This window comes from Tachyglossus aculeatus, chromosome 17 (genome assembly GCF_015852505.1).
Source record: "Tachyglossus aculeatus isolate mTacAcu1 chromosome 17, mTacAcu1.pri, whole genome shotgun sequence".
In the NCBI taxonomy this organism is placed as follows: domain Eukaryota; kingdom Metazoa; phylum Chordata; class Mammalia; order Monotremata; family Tachyglossidae; genus Tachyglossus; species Tachyglossus aculeatus.
The window spans coordinates 40,114,497-40,130,027 of NC_052082.1; the positions used below are offsets into that span (position 1 = coordinate 40,114,497).

Below are 15,531 nucleotides of genomic sequence, written 5' to 3' on the forward strand. Positions count from 1 at the left end.
ATCACATTTATTGAGCTCTTACTGTGTGCTGAAAAAGCAGGTGTGGTATCTGGGAGGAATTATTCCTAGAAGACTCCATACCAGGCTTCCAATGGGAAGCTCAAAAACCATCAAGTGTCCCTTGAGCAAGACAGGGAAGGGAAATTCCCCTGTCACTAAATCCCAACAAAAGCGAAAAGAGTCTCACTGGACGAGGTAAGCGTCCTCTAACTTATCTGCTTCTCCCCTGGAAAGGGTAATGAGAAAGTGTATAAATTAACCAACACAAACTCAGTTTGATACATTTCCAGATTTATTATCTTAATAAAGGGTTACATTTCCTTTGGTGGTGAAATCTTCAGCAATTCCATGGGGAATGAAAGGCACTGAAGAAGCTCTCTGAGTGACTGGCAGGATGCCTTGCAGATAAGGGTGTCTCCCCAGCCTGAAAATCCAGTCCATCGCCTTCTATCTCTCACCAATGATGGTGTCCAGTATTTGGAATACAGATGCTGCTTAGTGAAAACAGCACAGGGAAACTTTGGCTGACAAATGATGTCAAACTTCTCACTTTTGACGATGTCCACAGTTGGGCTTTTTCCTTGGCTGAATTCTTCCAGAATGAATTATATTGATCAGGCCTATGATTTGCAGATATAGGCAAATTTGGATGAACAATCACCAATGAAGGGGCCGTCTTTTGATCTGAACACAACACAATTCCCTTTTCCTTGAACGCCGCTTAATTGAATTCTGCAGTGGAATAGGACAAAATTTGTGATTTGAACAGCCATAAAGATTGGCTGCCCGGATCATATTTCTACAGAAACGTTCAGGATATGTCACCCAACTCAAAAAACTCCAGTGGTTGTCCACATCAAACAAAAACTCCTCACCATTGACTTTAAAGCAGTTCACCACCTCACTCCCTCCTACCTCAACTCACTATTCTCCCTCTACAACCCAGCGCACGCACTTCACTCCTCCAGTGCTAACCTTCTCACTGAGTCTTGATCTCACCTATCTCGCCACTGACCCTTCACCACCGTCCTGCCTCTGTCCTGGAATATCCTCTCTCCTCAAATCCTACAGACAATTCCTCTTCCCCCTTCAAAGCCTTACTGAAGGAACATCTTCTTCAAAAGCTCTTCCCAGAGTAAGTCCCCCATTTTTTCATCTCCCACTCATCATCACTCTGCATCACCCTGACTTATATCCTCTGCTCTTCCCCCTCCCAGCCCCACAGCACATATGTACACAGCTGTAATTTTATTCATTTGTATTCATGTCTATCCCCCTCTAGACTGCAAGCTGGTTGTGGGCAGGGGAATGTGTTCCATTTATTGTTCTATTGTACTCAGCATGGCTTAGTAGTGAGACAGCATGGCTTAGTGGGAAGAGCACGGGCTTGGGAGTCAGAGGTCACGGAGTCTAATCCCAGCTCCGCCACTTGTCAGCTGTGTGACCCTGGGCAAGCCACTTAACTTCTCTGTGCCTCAGTTACCTCCTCTGCAAAATGGGGATTAAGTTTGTGAGCCCCACGTGGGACAACCTGATTACCTTGCATCTATCCCAGCACTTAGTAAGCACTTAACAAATACCATCATTATTATTTTCATTATTACTCTCTCAAGTGCTTAGTACAGTGCTCTGCTCACAATAAGTTCTCCATAAATACGATTGAATGATTTTACCAAAACACTTCCTTTCTCCTGCCCCGACGAAAGAACCCTACAATGATGAGGGTGGTTTTAGTTAAGTCCTTACTATGTGCCAAGCACTGTATAAAGTAGATTCAAGATAATCAGGTTGGATACAGTCCCTGACCCAGATGGGGCTCACAGTGCAAGTAGGAAGGAAAACGGATATATTGAATACCCATTTTACAGATGAGGAAACTGAGACTTGCCCAAGGTAAAACATCAGGTGACAGAGTCAGAAATAGAAGCCAGATCCTCTGACTCTTGGGTCTGTGCCATTCTACTAGGACACAATGCTTCCCATGAGTTTCTATACATTTCTTGGGGTCAGCTTTCATATACTTGAGGTCCTGGACCTCCTCTTTTGGCCACTCTACAGATAATCAAAATAAAAATAATGATAATAATAATAATATTTGTTAAGTGCTTATCATGTGCCAGGCACTGTGCTAAGAGCTGTGGTAGATACAAATTAGTTGGATTGGATCCTTTCCCTGTCCCTCGTGGGGCTCACAGTCTTAATCCCCATTTTAGAGATGAGGGAACTGAGGCCCAGAGAAGTGAAGTGATTTGCCCAAGGTCACACAGCAGACAAGTGGCGGAGCCAGCATTAGATCCCATGAGAAGCAGCATGGCTCAGTGAGAAGCAGCATGGCTCAGTGGAAAGAGCCACTTTGGCACATAGTAAGCACTTAACAAACACTATTATTATTATTATTATTATTATCATTATTATCATTATTATTATTATGACCTTTTGACTCTCGGGTCTATGCTCTATCCACTAAGCCATGCTGTGATCTCCCAAGGAGTCTTGCATCACATCCCCTCAAACTTGGGAGACAACAAATGCAGAAGGGAAGTTCTTCCCAAGGATTATCCCCTTGAACATTTGGGCCATATGAAAAATCCACGAAATCCAACATTCAGTATAAAACAAATCAAGGAAAGCAGTGTCTGTCTTCCCCCACCCTGCCTTCTCTTCCAGTCCGCTGCTTTTATTCATTTGTTCAATCATTGTTATTGAGTGCTTACTGTGTGCAAAGCACTGCACTAAGTGCTTGGGAGAGTACAGCATAACAATAAATAGATACATTCCTTGTCCACAACAAGCTTACAGCGGGGGAGACAGACATTAATATAAAAAGATAAACCACACATATGTACATTAGTGGTGTGCTGTTGGGAGAGGGGATGGATTAAGGGAGCAAGTAAGGGTGATGCAGAAAGGAGTGGGAGAAGAGGAAAGCGGGGCTCAGTCAGGGAAGGCCTCTTGGAGGAGATGAGCCCTCAGTAAGATTTGATGGGGGCAGGCAACTGTGGATTTTAGTAGTGATGGCCAGAAAGGCTGCTCTTCAGACACACTAAGTATTAGATCCAACAATCATACATGAGCCTATACTGTGGGAAAGACTTACAGGCCAAGAGAAAGTTTAGAGCCATTCAGCCATCTCCAAGGCTTAACAGGTGATTCCCGGAAGATCCCAATCCATCCCATCATCGGCAGAGTTTGAATGGAATCCTGTTTGGAACCACAAAAGGTCTGGATAGTTAAGTTTACTTCTCTTTCTTTGGACAACAGAGGTCAAAATGAGGCATTCTGAAACTGTTCCTGGAATCAACTCTCTTCCCTGTCTCTCCCAGAACCAGTAACAATAATAATAATTGTATTTGTTAAGTGCTTACTATGTGCCATGCACTGTTCGAAGTGCTGGGGTAGATATAAGTTAATCAGGCTGGACACAGTCCCTGTCCCACGTGGGGTTTATAGTCCAAATCCTCATTTTACAGTCAAAGTAGCTGAGGCACAGAGAAGTTAAGTGATTTGCCCAAGGTCATTCAGCAGACAAGTGGTGGAGCCGGGATTAGAACTTAGGTCCTTCTCATTCCCAGGCCCGTGTTCTATCCACCAAGCCATGATGCTTCTCCAGTAGTCAATCCCATTCGTTCCCCAGCTAAGGCGTGATCATTCCAGGTATGCAGGCATCATTACCATTTAATCCTTTGAATCGAAGTCACCTTTAGGTGGTAAACAAAGTAAGCTGTTATCTTAGAGTGTTTCAGAGTGAAGGCAGATCTTGGGACCTTCCAAAGATGGGAGTCACCCAACCCTCACTAAAATGGCAGTTACAAAGCTAATTGCAAAGGTGGTCTTAATACGCTGCCTTTTTCAGAGACCGGGGTAAGTAAGGAAATGAGCCGTTAGCAGTATGTAAGTAAGAATTGGAGCTGAGCTTCCCAAGTGTACTCAGTGGAAGGGTGGCTATCAATCAATTCATTCAATCGTATTTATTGAGAACTTACTGTGTGCAGAGCACTGTACTAAGCACTTAATCAATCAATCAATTAATCAGTGACTTATTGAGTGTTTTTGTGCAGAGAACTGTACAAAGTGCTTGGGAGGGTATAATACAGTGGGTATATTTGATCTCTGCCCTCAGTAAGCTTTCAGACTAACAGATCATGGGGGCAGAGGTGCAGAAACAATCTTCAGTATAATATTGTGTATGCCATCATTATGTTACTCTGCATGCATAGGTGAACAGCATGATGGAAAGGCTCCACACAGTAGTGGGGAACAAAAGCCCCCTTGGCCCAATCTCAGGGCTGCGGTTGTGTGAAAATGGCCCTGCTGAGGCCATATCAGTCCTTATCCTTTATGCTAAGGGGCCAGTTCGTTCTTTCAATCAGATTTATTCAGCACTTACTGCATGTAGAACACTGTACTAAGCGCTTGAAAAGTACAATTGAGAACAGTCCTGGGAACTTGAGACTCCCTTAGTTTATTGGTGGTGACACTGAAGACCTTCCTGATGCTAACTCCTTTCCCTAGAAGATATTATCATGGCATATCAATTCACTTAGTACCACAGCAGGTTTAGAGAGATATCCAGCTTTGCCCCACAATGACATAGCCAGTACATTTCCCTGTTGCAAGAGAAACTTTATTTGATTATCCTCCAGATACTGTCTCATCGCTTACTTATTTCACTCTCTTAGTTTCTCTCATAGTTAAAGCACAGCAATCATTTTCTGTTTCCCAGATATGGAAACAGATCAAGAATGACTCAAATAACTTGATCAGTCAGTTACTCATAGTTCATTCATTCAATCATATTTATTGAGCACTTATTGTGTGCAGAGCACTGTACTAAGCGCTTGGGAAGTACAAGTTGGCAACATATAGAGACATTCCCTACCCAACAGCAAAGGGCTGTAACTCAGGAGACTTGGCTTACTGTTCTTTTGGGGATGAAGTGATCCACAACACCCCACAAAGCCGAATGGAAGAAGAAAACATGGAGTAAATACACTACCAGCTCATTACTGCTGTCGATCTGAAGAAGGGAGGCGTTCTTAGAGGTGCAGGCATCTCTGCTCTTTTCCCAGTTTAGCTGTTCAGATGAAATTTGGTAACAGCTCTTTCCATTTCCAAACCAAGGCTCCGGGCACAGGCGGCAGTGACAACCTGAAAAAGAGAGTCTTACAGTTGCATAAGGAGATTTAAACAATTTAGCTATGCTTTGGTTCTGTCTACATCTATGCACACCCACACACTCTCTCTCTCTCTATCTCTCTCTCTCAAACAAACAGGCAGGGGATGTGTCTGTTGTATTGTTATATTGTACTCTCCCAAGTCTTTGTGGCTCAGTAGAATGAGCATGGGCTTTGGAGTCAGAGGTCATGGGTTCAAATCCCAATTCTGCCAATTGTCAGCTGTGTGACTTTGGGCAAGTCACTTTACTTCTCTGTGCCTTGGTTCCCTCATCTGTAAAATGGGGATTAAGACTATGAGCCCCACGTGTGACAACCTGATCGCCTTGTATCCCCCCAGTTCTTAGAACAGTGCTTTGCAAATAGTAAGCACTTAACAAATACCATCATCATCATTATTATTATTATTAAATACAATTGACTGACTGAGACACATGCACACCTTAGTGGCCACTGACAATCAAACCTGGAAATCCTCAGTTTCTGATCCTTCTCTGATCCCTCTCAGCATTTCATCAGCTGAATACCAGTGGCTCCCTGAATCTTAAGACAATAGACACCACTAGTCAGGATGGCCTCACTCTGTCTCTGTGACATTTCTGTTGGCTGTAGGAGCAGGGAGCATATTCCACTGGAAGAGGGCACACATTGGTGAATTTCCCACTGTCATTTTCGCAGGAAACAATCAATCCATTTTGATTCTATGACATTACTTTATGTGACCAGAGACAAGGCTGGGAGTGATAATGAAGTTGACTGAATGAGACTTGTTTAAAGGAATCTGGGGTCCTAGGTCCTCTGCTGTGGTGTGTGGCAGAAATAAAGGCAAGTAAGTGTACTCTACCTTAGCTTAAATGTTTTAAATCCCTGGTACCCACCTTCCTGCTGTCCCGTGGCTTGTGAGGTGTGTTCGTACCCTTGGATGGGGGCTGCCGTGACAACAGAAACATTTACTTTCCTGGCACTTTCTGATGAGATCCTGTCTTGGATTAAAATATAATTTTAGTACACTGGCAGTAATAAACAGTGAGATGATTTTTTAGAAAGAGAAAATATTGAGTTCTGAACAATATTTGATCACCAGTCTCACCTCGCTGTGCTCTTATAGTAGCCAATCCAGCCACTGCTGCCAACAGCAGGAGACATAGGATTCCCAGAGTCAGACTGATGAGTCTCCAGATAGAGGATGGAGATTGTCCTGGAGTGAGAGAAGGAGACAACAGGAAATAAGAAATTTGTAGCAACTACTTGGGTTTCTATGGGAGAGATTGGAGAGATCACTAGGACTTGGGAGTTACTTATCTAATCACACTAAATCTTGGGGACCTTTTGCTGCCAATTGAAAAAACTGGCAAAAAAATGAGACATGCTGGCTGAATTTGAAAGATCTCCCATTTGATTGTACACTCCTTAAGGACAGGGTAATTATTTTAATTCCGCTATAAGGGAGATTAGCATAGTTAACTGCACATACAGGTGCTCACTAGATCGGCTGGAAAAAGAGGTTACACTTTGTCACTGGGCAGAACCAGCTGCGGGGTAGATCACGAGTTTGTGGATTGGAGGGTTGGAAATGGATTCATAGACTAGAGAGTCAATGAGTAACAGAAACAGGTTTATGGCGATGATGGCACAAAGAATGCATATTAAGGTAATCCTGAAGAGCAAAGCTATTCTTAGGCTAATAAGTAATAAGGGATTGCCTCTCTTTATTGCTGAACTGGACTTTCAAAATGCTTAGTACAGTGCTCTGCACACAATAAGCACTCAATAAATATAATTGGATGAATGGATGAATAATAAGTATACTGGACAACACAGTCTACAGTTCTTTCCAGGGCTACTTCTCAAATCACCCTCACATGGACTACCTTTCAAATCACCCAGGGGTTTGATATGCAGTACGGTGTAGTGGATAGAACCCGGTCCTGGGAGTAAGAAGGTCATGGGTACTATTCCTGGCTGCGCCATTTGTCCACTGTGTGATCTTGGGCAAGTCACTCAACTTCTCTGGGCCTTAGTTACCTCATCTAATGGAGATTAAGACTGCGAGCCCCACGTGGGACAACCTGATTACCTTGCATCAGCCCCAGTGCTTATAGCGATGCTAGGCACATAGTGAGCACTTAACAAATGCCACCATTATTATTACCTTTCAAAGCCCCCAGGGGCCACCTTTCAAATCACTCCAGCAATCAAGTTCCCCAAATGGGAATACTCATTTCTCCCAGCTTCAGAGGTTGGTGTCTGATAGAGTGGGCATCCCTAACTCTGGGTAGAGGCTACACACCGCACAGGTGTGACGGGGTTCCAACCTACTTCCAAGAGTTCATGGAGACCCCTCCCCAGATATACCTGGGGATATCGCTGTGCTTTAACTACAAGAGCAACCAAGAAAGAGAAATAAGTAGTTGATGAGTTGTTAAAATCTAACACAAAGGACTGAAGTTCAGCCATTTGAATGTATCAGCAGTAAAACGATAAATAAAGGTGACTCCATTTTATACCTCTCTGATTTATCAATCTTCCCACCCTTTCTAACAATTCTAACCACTTTATCCCTTTTCCACGTTTTCGTCCTTAATTATTACCTGCACCATTTTAATCAATCAACCATATTTATTTAGCACTTACTTCACACAGAGCCCTGTCTTAAGTGCTTGGAAGAGTGCAATGCAATGGAATTGGTAGATATGTTCCCTGCTTACAATGAGCTTGCAGTTTAGAGGGGGAAACGGACATTAGTATGAACAAGTAAATTGCAGAAATGTACATAAGAGCTGTGGGGCTGAGAGAGAGAGGAAAAAAGGGGGCAAACTCAAGTACAAGGGGGCTGAAGAACATAGTGGGGGAAGAGGAAATAAGGGCTTAGACAGAGAAGGCCTAGTGGAGAAGATTTGCTTTACTAAGTTTCTGAAGGTGGGGAGAATGTTAAATGTCTGTTAAATATAAAGAGGAAGGGTGTTCTAAACCAGAGACAGGATGTGGGAAAGAGGTCAGTGGCAACATAGATGAAACTGAGGTACAGTGAGTAGGTTGGCAGCAGAGGAGTGAAGGATATGGGCTGGGTTATACTGAGAAAGCAGTTGGGTAAGGTAAGGGGGAGCAAAGTGATTGAGTGCTTTAAAGCTGATGGTAAGGAGTTTCTATTTGATGTGGAAATGGATGGGCAACCACTGGAGTTTCTTGAGGAGTGGGGTAACAGTTTTCTAGAAAAAGGACCCAGGCAGCAGAGTGAATAATAGTAAATAAATAATGATGGCATTTATTAAGTGCTTACTATGTGCAAAGCACTGTTCAGGTAACAAAGTGATCAGGTTGTCCCATGGGGGGCTCACAGTCTTAATCCCCATTTTACAGATGAGGTAACTGAGGTCCAGAGAAGTTAAGTGGCTCGCCTGTAGTCACAGAGCTGACAATTGGCAGAGCCAGGATTTGAACTCATGGCCTCTGACTACAAAGCCCGTGCTCTTTCCACTGAGCTACACTGCTTCTCTATGGACTAGAGTGAAGAGAGACAGGAGGAAGGGAGTTTGGCAAGGAGGCTGATGCAGTAATGAAGGCGGGATAGGATAAGTGCTTGTATTAACATGGAGAGCAGATGGATGGAGAGCAGAGGGTAGATTTTAGTGATATTGTGAAGGTGGAACCAAGAAGAGTTGGAGACATTGAGTATGTTGGGTGAATGAGAGAGGCGAGTCGAGGATAACCCCAGTGTTAGGGGTTTGTGAGACAGTGAGGCGGGTGGTGTTGTCTACAGTGTGGGGAAAGTCAGGAGGAGGACAGGGTTTGTTTGGGAAGCCAGGAGTTCTGTTTTGGACATGTTAAGTTTGAGGAGTTTATGGGACATCCAAGTACAAATGCCCTGAAGGTAGGAAGATCTGTGAGACTGCAGAGAAGGAGAAAGCTCAGTGTTGGAGATGGAGATTAGGGAATCAACTGCATAATGATGGCCATTGAAATCATGGGAGATAATGAGTTCTTCAAGGGAGCAGGGATAGATGGAGCCCTGAGATACTCCCACATTTAGGTAGTGGGAGGCAGAGGAAGAACACAGGATAGGGACTAAGAAGTAGTGACCAGAGAGATAGGAGGAGAACTACTGAAGCCTAGTGGATAGAGACCAGGCCTGTGAATTGGAAGGACATGAGTTTTAAACCCAACCCCACCATTTGTTTGCTGTGTGACCTTGGACAAGAAACTTCACTTCTCTGGGCCTCACTTACCTCATCTGTAAAATGGGGATTACGACTGTGAGTCCCATGGGGGACAAGGACCAAGTTCAACCTGATAAATCCATATCTAATCCAGCACCCAATACAGTGCCTAGCACATAGTAAGTACTTGAGAAACACCAAAAAAAATGTGGAGAACAATGTCAACGAAGCCAAGGTTGTAAAATATTTTGAAGAGAACGGGTGGTCAACAGTGTCAAAGGCAACTGAGAGGTCAAGAGGGGATTACGATGGAGTATAGGTCATTGCATTTGGCAACAAGGGGATCATCAGTGACCTTTGAGAGGGAAGTTTCAGTGCAGTGAAGGAGACAGAAGTCAGATTTTGGAGGAAAAGAATTGGAGACAATGAGAGGAGGCAACTCAGGGAATTTAGAGAGAACTGGTAGGAGGGGGATGGAACAATAAGTAGAAGGAACCGTGGGGTCAAGGGAGGGTTTTTTTTAAAATAGGAGAGTCATGAGCATGTGTGAAAGCAGTAGGAAAGAAGCCATTGGAGAGTGAAAAGTTGAAAATGATGGTTAGGGAGGGAAGTGCTTTGATATCATTTAGCCTGTAATCCGCTTCATCATAATTATCAGTGGTATTTATTGAGTGCTTACTGGGTACAGAGCATTGTAGTAAGGGCTTGGAAGAATACAACACAAGAGTTTGTCCTCTGTCCCCTAGAAAGCCCCGAGGAAAGTTCATGGTTATGTTTCTTGACCTGAGGCCACTGAAGGCAGGGAATATTTCTGTTTATTGTTGTATTGTCCTCTCCAAAGTACTGAGTACGGTGTTCTGTAAAGAGTAAGTGCTCACTAAATATGAATGAATGAAGTTGAAGACTTTGAGATAGCTGTAGATTTTGTTCTAGCACATTGGTAACAAACCTGGAGAGTGTGGATTGTGTAATCTGCTTTTGCTCTTGACATTCTCAGGTTTTCTTCTATGTTGCTCCTTCCTGGGGTTGTGACTATTCACTTCTGTGTAGATCCCCTGCTCTCTGCTCATGTCTGCCCTGAAGAGGTAAAACACCAGGGGCCTTGGAAAATGTAAATTAAAAACAGAGTGTAAAAATATTGCTTCTGAGAGACTTGTACAATCAAGAGAACAGAGACGAGAAGCAGTGTGGCTTAGTGCATAGAGCATGGGCCTGAGTCAGAAGGAACTGGGTTCTAATCAATGCTGAACACACAATAAGCACTTAATAATAATAATAATAATGGCATTTGTTAAGCACTTACTATGTGCAAAGCACTGTTCTAAGCACTGGGGGGATACAAGGAGATCAGGTTGTCCCACATGGGGCTCACAGTCTTCATCCCCATTTTACAGATGAGGTAACTGAGGCTCAGAGAAGTTAAGTGACTTGCCCAACGTCACACAGCAGACATGTGGCGGAGCCGGGATTTGAACCCATGACCTCTGACTCCAAAGCCCGTGCTTTTTCCACTGAGCTACGCTGCTTCTCTTAATAGATACTACTACTACTACTACTACTACTACTACTACTACTACTACTACTACTACTACTACTACTACTACTACTACTACTACTACTACTACTACTACTACTACTACTACTACTACCTCTTCCCTTTATTTTGAATCAAATGCTTTCTTCCTCGTTAACCTGTTGAATCTTTAGCCTATTGCTATCATCTTGCTCTTGTTGGCTTAAAGAAAATACCCTTTCTCTAACTTTAATGTAATGTATCTTCCCTGATTTCTAATTGCTTAGCCAGTCTTTTCATAGGCAAAATGAGGTGGGGAGTTGAGGAATTGCCCAGTGAGTATGGACCATGGAGACTATAGATGGTTGTTTTGTTGTCTGTCTCCCCCTTCTAGACTCTGAGCCTGTTGTTGGGTAGGGACCATCTCTCTATGTTGCCAACTTGTACTTCCCAAGCGCTTAGAGCAGTGCTCTGCACACAGTAAGTGCTCAATAAATACGATTGAATGAATGAATGAATAAATTAATAATCCCGGCTCCACCACTTGTCTGCTGTGTGACCTTTGGCAAGTCACTTAACTTCTCTGGGCCTCAGTTACCTCATCTCTAAAATGGAGATTAAGAGTGTGAGCCACATGTGGGACAGGGACTGTGTCCAACCTGATTAAATTGAATCTACCCAAACACTCAGAACAGAGCTTAGAACAGTGCTGGGCACACAGTCAGTGCTTAACAAGTACTATAATGATCAACTATTACTATATGCATGACCTTAGGCAAGTCATTTAACTTCTCTGGGCCTCAGTTCCCTCTTCTGTAAAACGGGGATTACGACATAAACCCCAATTGTGACGTGGACTGTCTCCAACCTGATGAACTTGTAATTACCCCAGCTCTTTGTACAATGCCTGGTAATAATAATAATGATGGCATTTATTAAGTGCTTACTATGTGCAAAGCACTGTTCTAAGCGCTGTGGAGGTTACAAGGTGACCAAGTTGTCCCATGGGGGGCTCACAGTCTTAATCCCCATTTTACAGATGAGGTAACTGAGGCCCAGAGAAGGGAAGTGACTTGCCCAAAGTCACACAGCTGACAGGTGGCAGAGCTGGGATTTGAACCCATGACCTCTGACTCCAAAGCCCGCGATCTTTCCACTGCGCCACGCTGCTTCTCTGGGTCTTCTGCTGGTACATCGTAAGTGCTAAACAAATACCATTGAAAAATAGAGAAGACGTAGCTATTGAAACGCCTCTGGACTTTAAGAACTCAGAGTTGCTCTGGTTTATGCCTTTGGGAAATTTGTAGGTAAATAAGATCTCTACAGCCTCTCTCTTCTTCATTGTCTCTCTTGTCCATCTGTCTTTGCTTACAGAAATCTGTGAGAGTTTCTGTGGGATCCTGGCCAGCATAGGTATCTAGAAATTACCCGACATACAGTCACTTCACCTTAAAGGCTACAGCACAGATCAGAAAGATTCCACAAATAGGCATGGGCAGGGTAGTAAGAAGGACCTGGATTCTAATCCCGGCTCCACCACGTCTGCTGTGTGACCATGGCCAAGTCACTTCACGTCTCTCTGCCTCAATTTCCTCATCTGTGAAATGAGAATTAAGACTGGGAGCCCAGTGTGGGATAGAGACTGTTTCTGACTTGATTACCTTGTATCTACCCCAGTGTTTAGAACAGTGCTTGGCACTAAGTGCTTAACAAATACCATAATTATTATTGTTACCATTAGGGTAGAGTTTTATGTCCTTTTAAATGATCTCGAGTCTCCACTACCACCTAAGAAAGCAGCGTGGCTCAGTGGAAAGAGCCCGGGCTTTGGAGTCAGAGTTCAGGGGTTCAAATCCCGGCTCTGCCAACTGTCAGCTGTGTGACTTTGGGCAAGTCACTTAACTTCTCTGTGCTTCAGTTACCTCTTCTGTAAAATGGGGATTAAGACTGTGAGCCCCCCATGGGACAATCTGATCACCATGTAACCTCCCCAGTGCTTAGAACAGTGCTTTGCACATAGTAAGTGCTTAATAAATGCCATCATTATTATTATTAAGAAACAATTTCACAGGAGAGAGGGGTAAGAGCAGAAGAGATACTGAATTCACGAAGATACAGTTTGAGCGTAACTATTTAGCTTTATGCAACATCCTCAATGTCCTTAACAAGCAGTACAATCTTTGGAAATCTGAATCAATCAGGATACGGGCAAGAATGCTGTCATTTAAAATCCACTGGATAGCCAGATCTAGAGATGTGAATTCTGGAGCAAAATAGAGAAAATATCTAAAAAAAATGTCTCAGTTGCAGTCAACTGATAACCGTGGGAAAATAAAATGAGCATCAAGACTCATAGGATTATATCCCAAACAATTCTATTAAGGATTAAGGTGAAATTTGGACCATTAGTTTCCCACAAAATATGGGCAGTGAACAATCTTGAGAAGAATAGAAAACAAAACTTGGACTTTTTCAGGTTAAAGTTGAATTCAAACCTCTTGAATCCTTTACACATGCTTCTTCTTATTCTCCCATGGCTATAGCGATTTACAGCTTTTTGCACATTCTTTATAAAGTTCAGTTTAAATAGTATCTGAGTAAAATAATGTAGAAAACTAGGCCCTGATCTATTTTAAGCATTGATTGGAAAACTTTTCCTTAGCTTGTCAGGCGAATAGAAAGGAAACATTGGAAAATACCTGTGTGTATGTGTCTTCAGGGAGCTGGGATTCTTAAATTAACCTTGAAGTAGAAAATGATTGTTGTATCCACTTGTGACGCCAAAGCTTCAGGCCAGACAGAGAGTTGGGCAATCGCATCTGTTTGTTCAGAGAGAAATCTGTAAAATAACCAGAGTGGAACGTCTTCTGCTTTGTACTGTTCCCGACTGACTGACTTCACAGGAAGCTCTCAAGTTGCTGCTTGCTTGTCTGTTAGACTTTGTTAGACTTCAAGGATAGAGAGGCGCTTGCTTCAGTGTTTGCTGATGATTCCTCGAGTGAACTAAAGCGCTTGCATTTGCATATCCTTTCCTCAGTGATGCAAAAAGACAGGCAGTAGAAAAAATACTGAAAGGAGAGGAGAGTGCAAACTGGTTCATTAGAAGTTGATCACTTTGCCGCTGAGGAGTTGGACCCAGATATAATTGTCCCGTGCTCAGCGTATTTGCAAATAGTAAGCGCTTAATAAATGCCATAAAAAAATAAAATAAAATAGGAGAGGGGAATGAATGATATCAAAGCATACATAGTTCGAGAGATGAAAGAGGGTAACTGTAACCAAGGGTGATGGAATGGTACCTCTTAAATCACCTGGAGACAATACCTAAATCTCAACATTGCGGACATTGAGAAATGAGATAGGATTTTCATTGTCATAAAATCAGTTTTATGCATTTACCAAGTGGTAGCTAAGTACCGAGCAGAGTTCTAGGGTCTTGAAAAGAAGACTACCTGACAGAAAGAGCAATAAATATGCTCAGAACAAGAAACTGAGTGACTTATTGTCCTGATTCAGGTTTTACCTTGGAAATGAAATAAAAATTATAGACAAAGAACAGACCTCTCGATCAATCAAGTAATTAGTCGATGGTATTTATTGAGTGCTTCCTCCATGCACAGCACTGAACTAAGCACTTGAAAGAGTACAGTAATAACTGCGATATCTGTTAAGCACTTACTATGTGCCAAGAACTGTGCTAAGTGCTGGAATAGATAATTTGCAGATCAGACATAATCTCTACACCGTGTAGGGCTCAGTAGGGTCGATAGCCAAGATCCCTGCCCACAAGGAACCTACAGTGTAAGAGGCTCTTTCCTTTTCCCTATTTTCATTAGCTCTGCCAAGTCTTGATCTTAAAGGCGAAACAGGTTGTATCAAGATTTTGGGGAAAGATTCCCAGAAAATTAAAACCACTTCTCCATTTAGCATCATTTTCTCACACCCTTTCATGTTGGTATTTGCATTTTTAGTTTCTGAGAAAGAAATGAACTATTGAACCTCTACAGGGTAATCAATTTCCAGATAGTGAAAACACACAGAGCATCAAAGGCAGAAACATTAACTGCTAGAGGTGTTGCATATACTCATGTGTGAACCTCCAATGTCACATTCTTAACAAATTGCTTACAAAAAGAACTAAAAGAACCCCCGAGTTCAATTGCCATTTGGTTTATATTTTTAGTTGATCATTATTAGTGAACTGTCACAAGAAGGCTGTGTTAGAAAGAGGATCTGTGAGGCCTTCCCTGATTTGAAACACTTAGGGAATGTGTCTGTTTATTGTTGCATTGTATTCTCCCAAGCATTTAGTACAGTGCTTTAACAGAAAGCTCTCAATAAATATGATTGATTGAATGAATGAATGAACTCTATTGTGCTGTACTCTCCCAAGCACATAGTATAGTGCTCTGCACACAGTAAGTGTTCAAAGAATACCAAAGAATGACTTGACACCTGTTCACATGTTTCGTTTTGTTGTCTGTCTCCCCCTTCTAGACTGTGAGCCCATTGTTGGTTAGGGACCATCTCTATATGTTGCCAACTTGTACTTCCCAAGCACTTAGTACAGTGCTCTGCACACAGTAAGTGCTCAATAAATACGATTGAATGAATGAATGAAAGTGCTGAGGGATACAAAGCTATCAGGCTGTCCCACGTGGGGCTCACAATCTTAATCCCCGTTCTA

General features: G+C 42.8%; 1 protein-coding gene across 1 annotated transcript; it reads right to left on the reverse strand.

The window, feature by feature from the left end:
* Positions 1 to 322: 322 nt before the first annotated feature.
* LOC119939661 (natural killer cells antigen CD94-like) lies at positions 323 to 13,659 on the reverse strand. The gene is made up of 7 exons (XM_038759818.1): positions 13,544 to 13,659; positions 10,281 to 10,432; positions 6,265 to 6,372; positions 6,053 to 6,157; positions 4,997 to 5,148; positions 3,098 to 3,201; positions 323 to 732 (listed from the first exon to the last, which is right to left on the reverse strand). Exons 2-7 carry the CDS (start codon positions 10,399 to 10,401, stop codon positions 621 to 623), a joined length of 702 nt encoding a protein of 233 aa, XP_038615746.1. The 5' UTR covers positions 10,402 to 10,432; positions 13,544 to 13,659; the 3' UTR covers positions 323 to 620.
* Between the last annotated feature and the right edge of the window lie 1,872 nt (positions 13,660 to 15,531).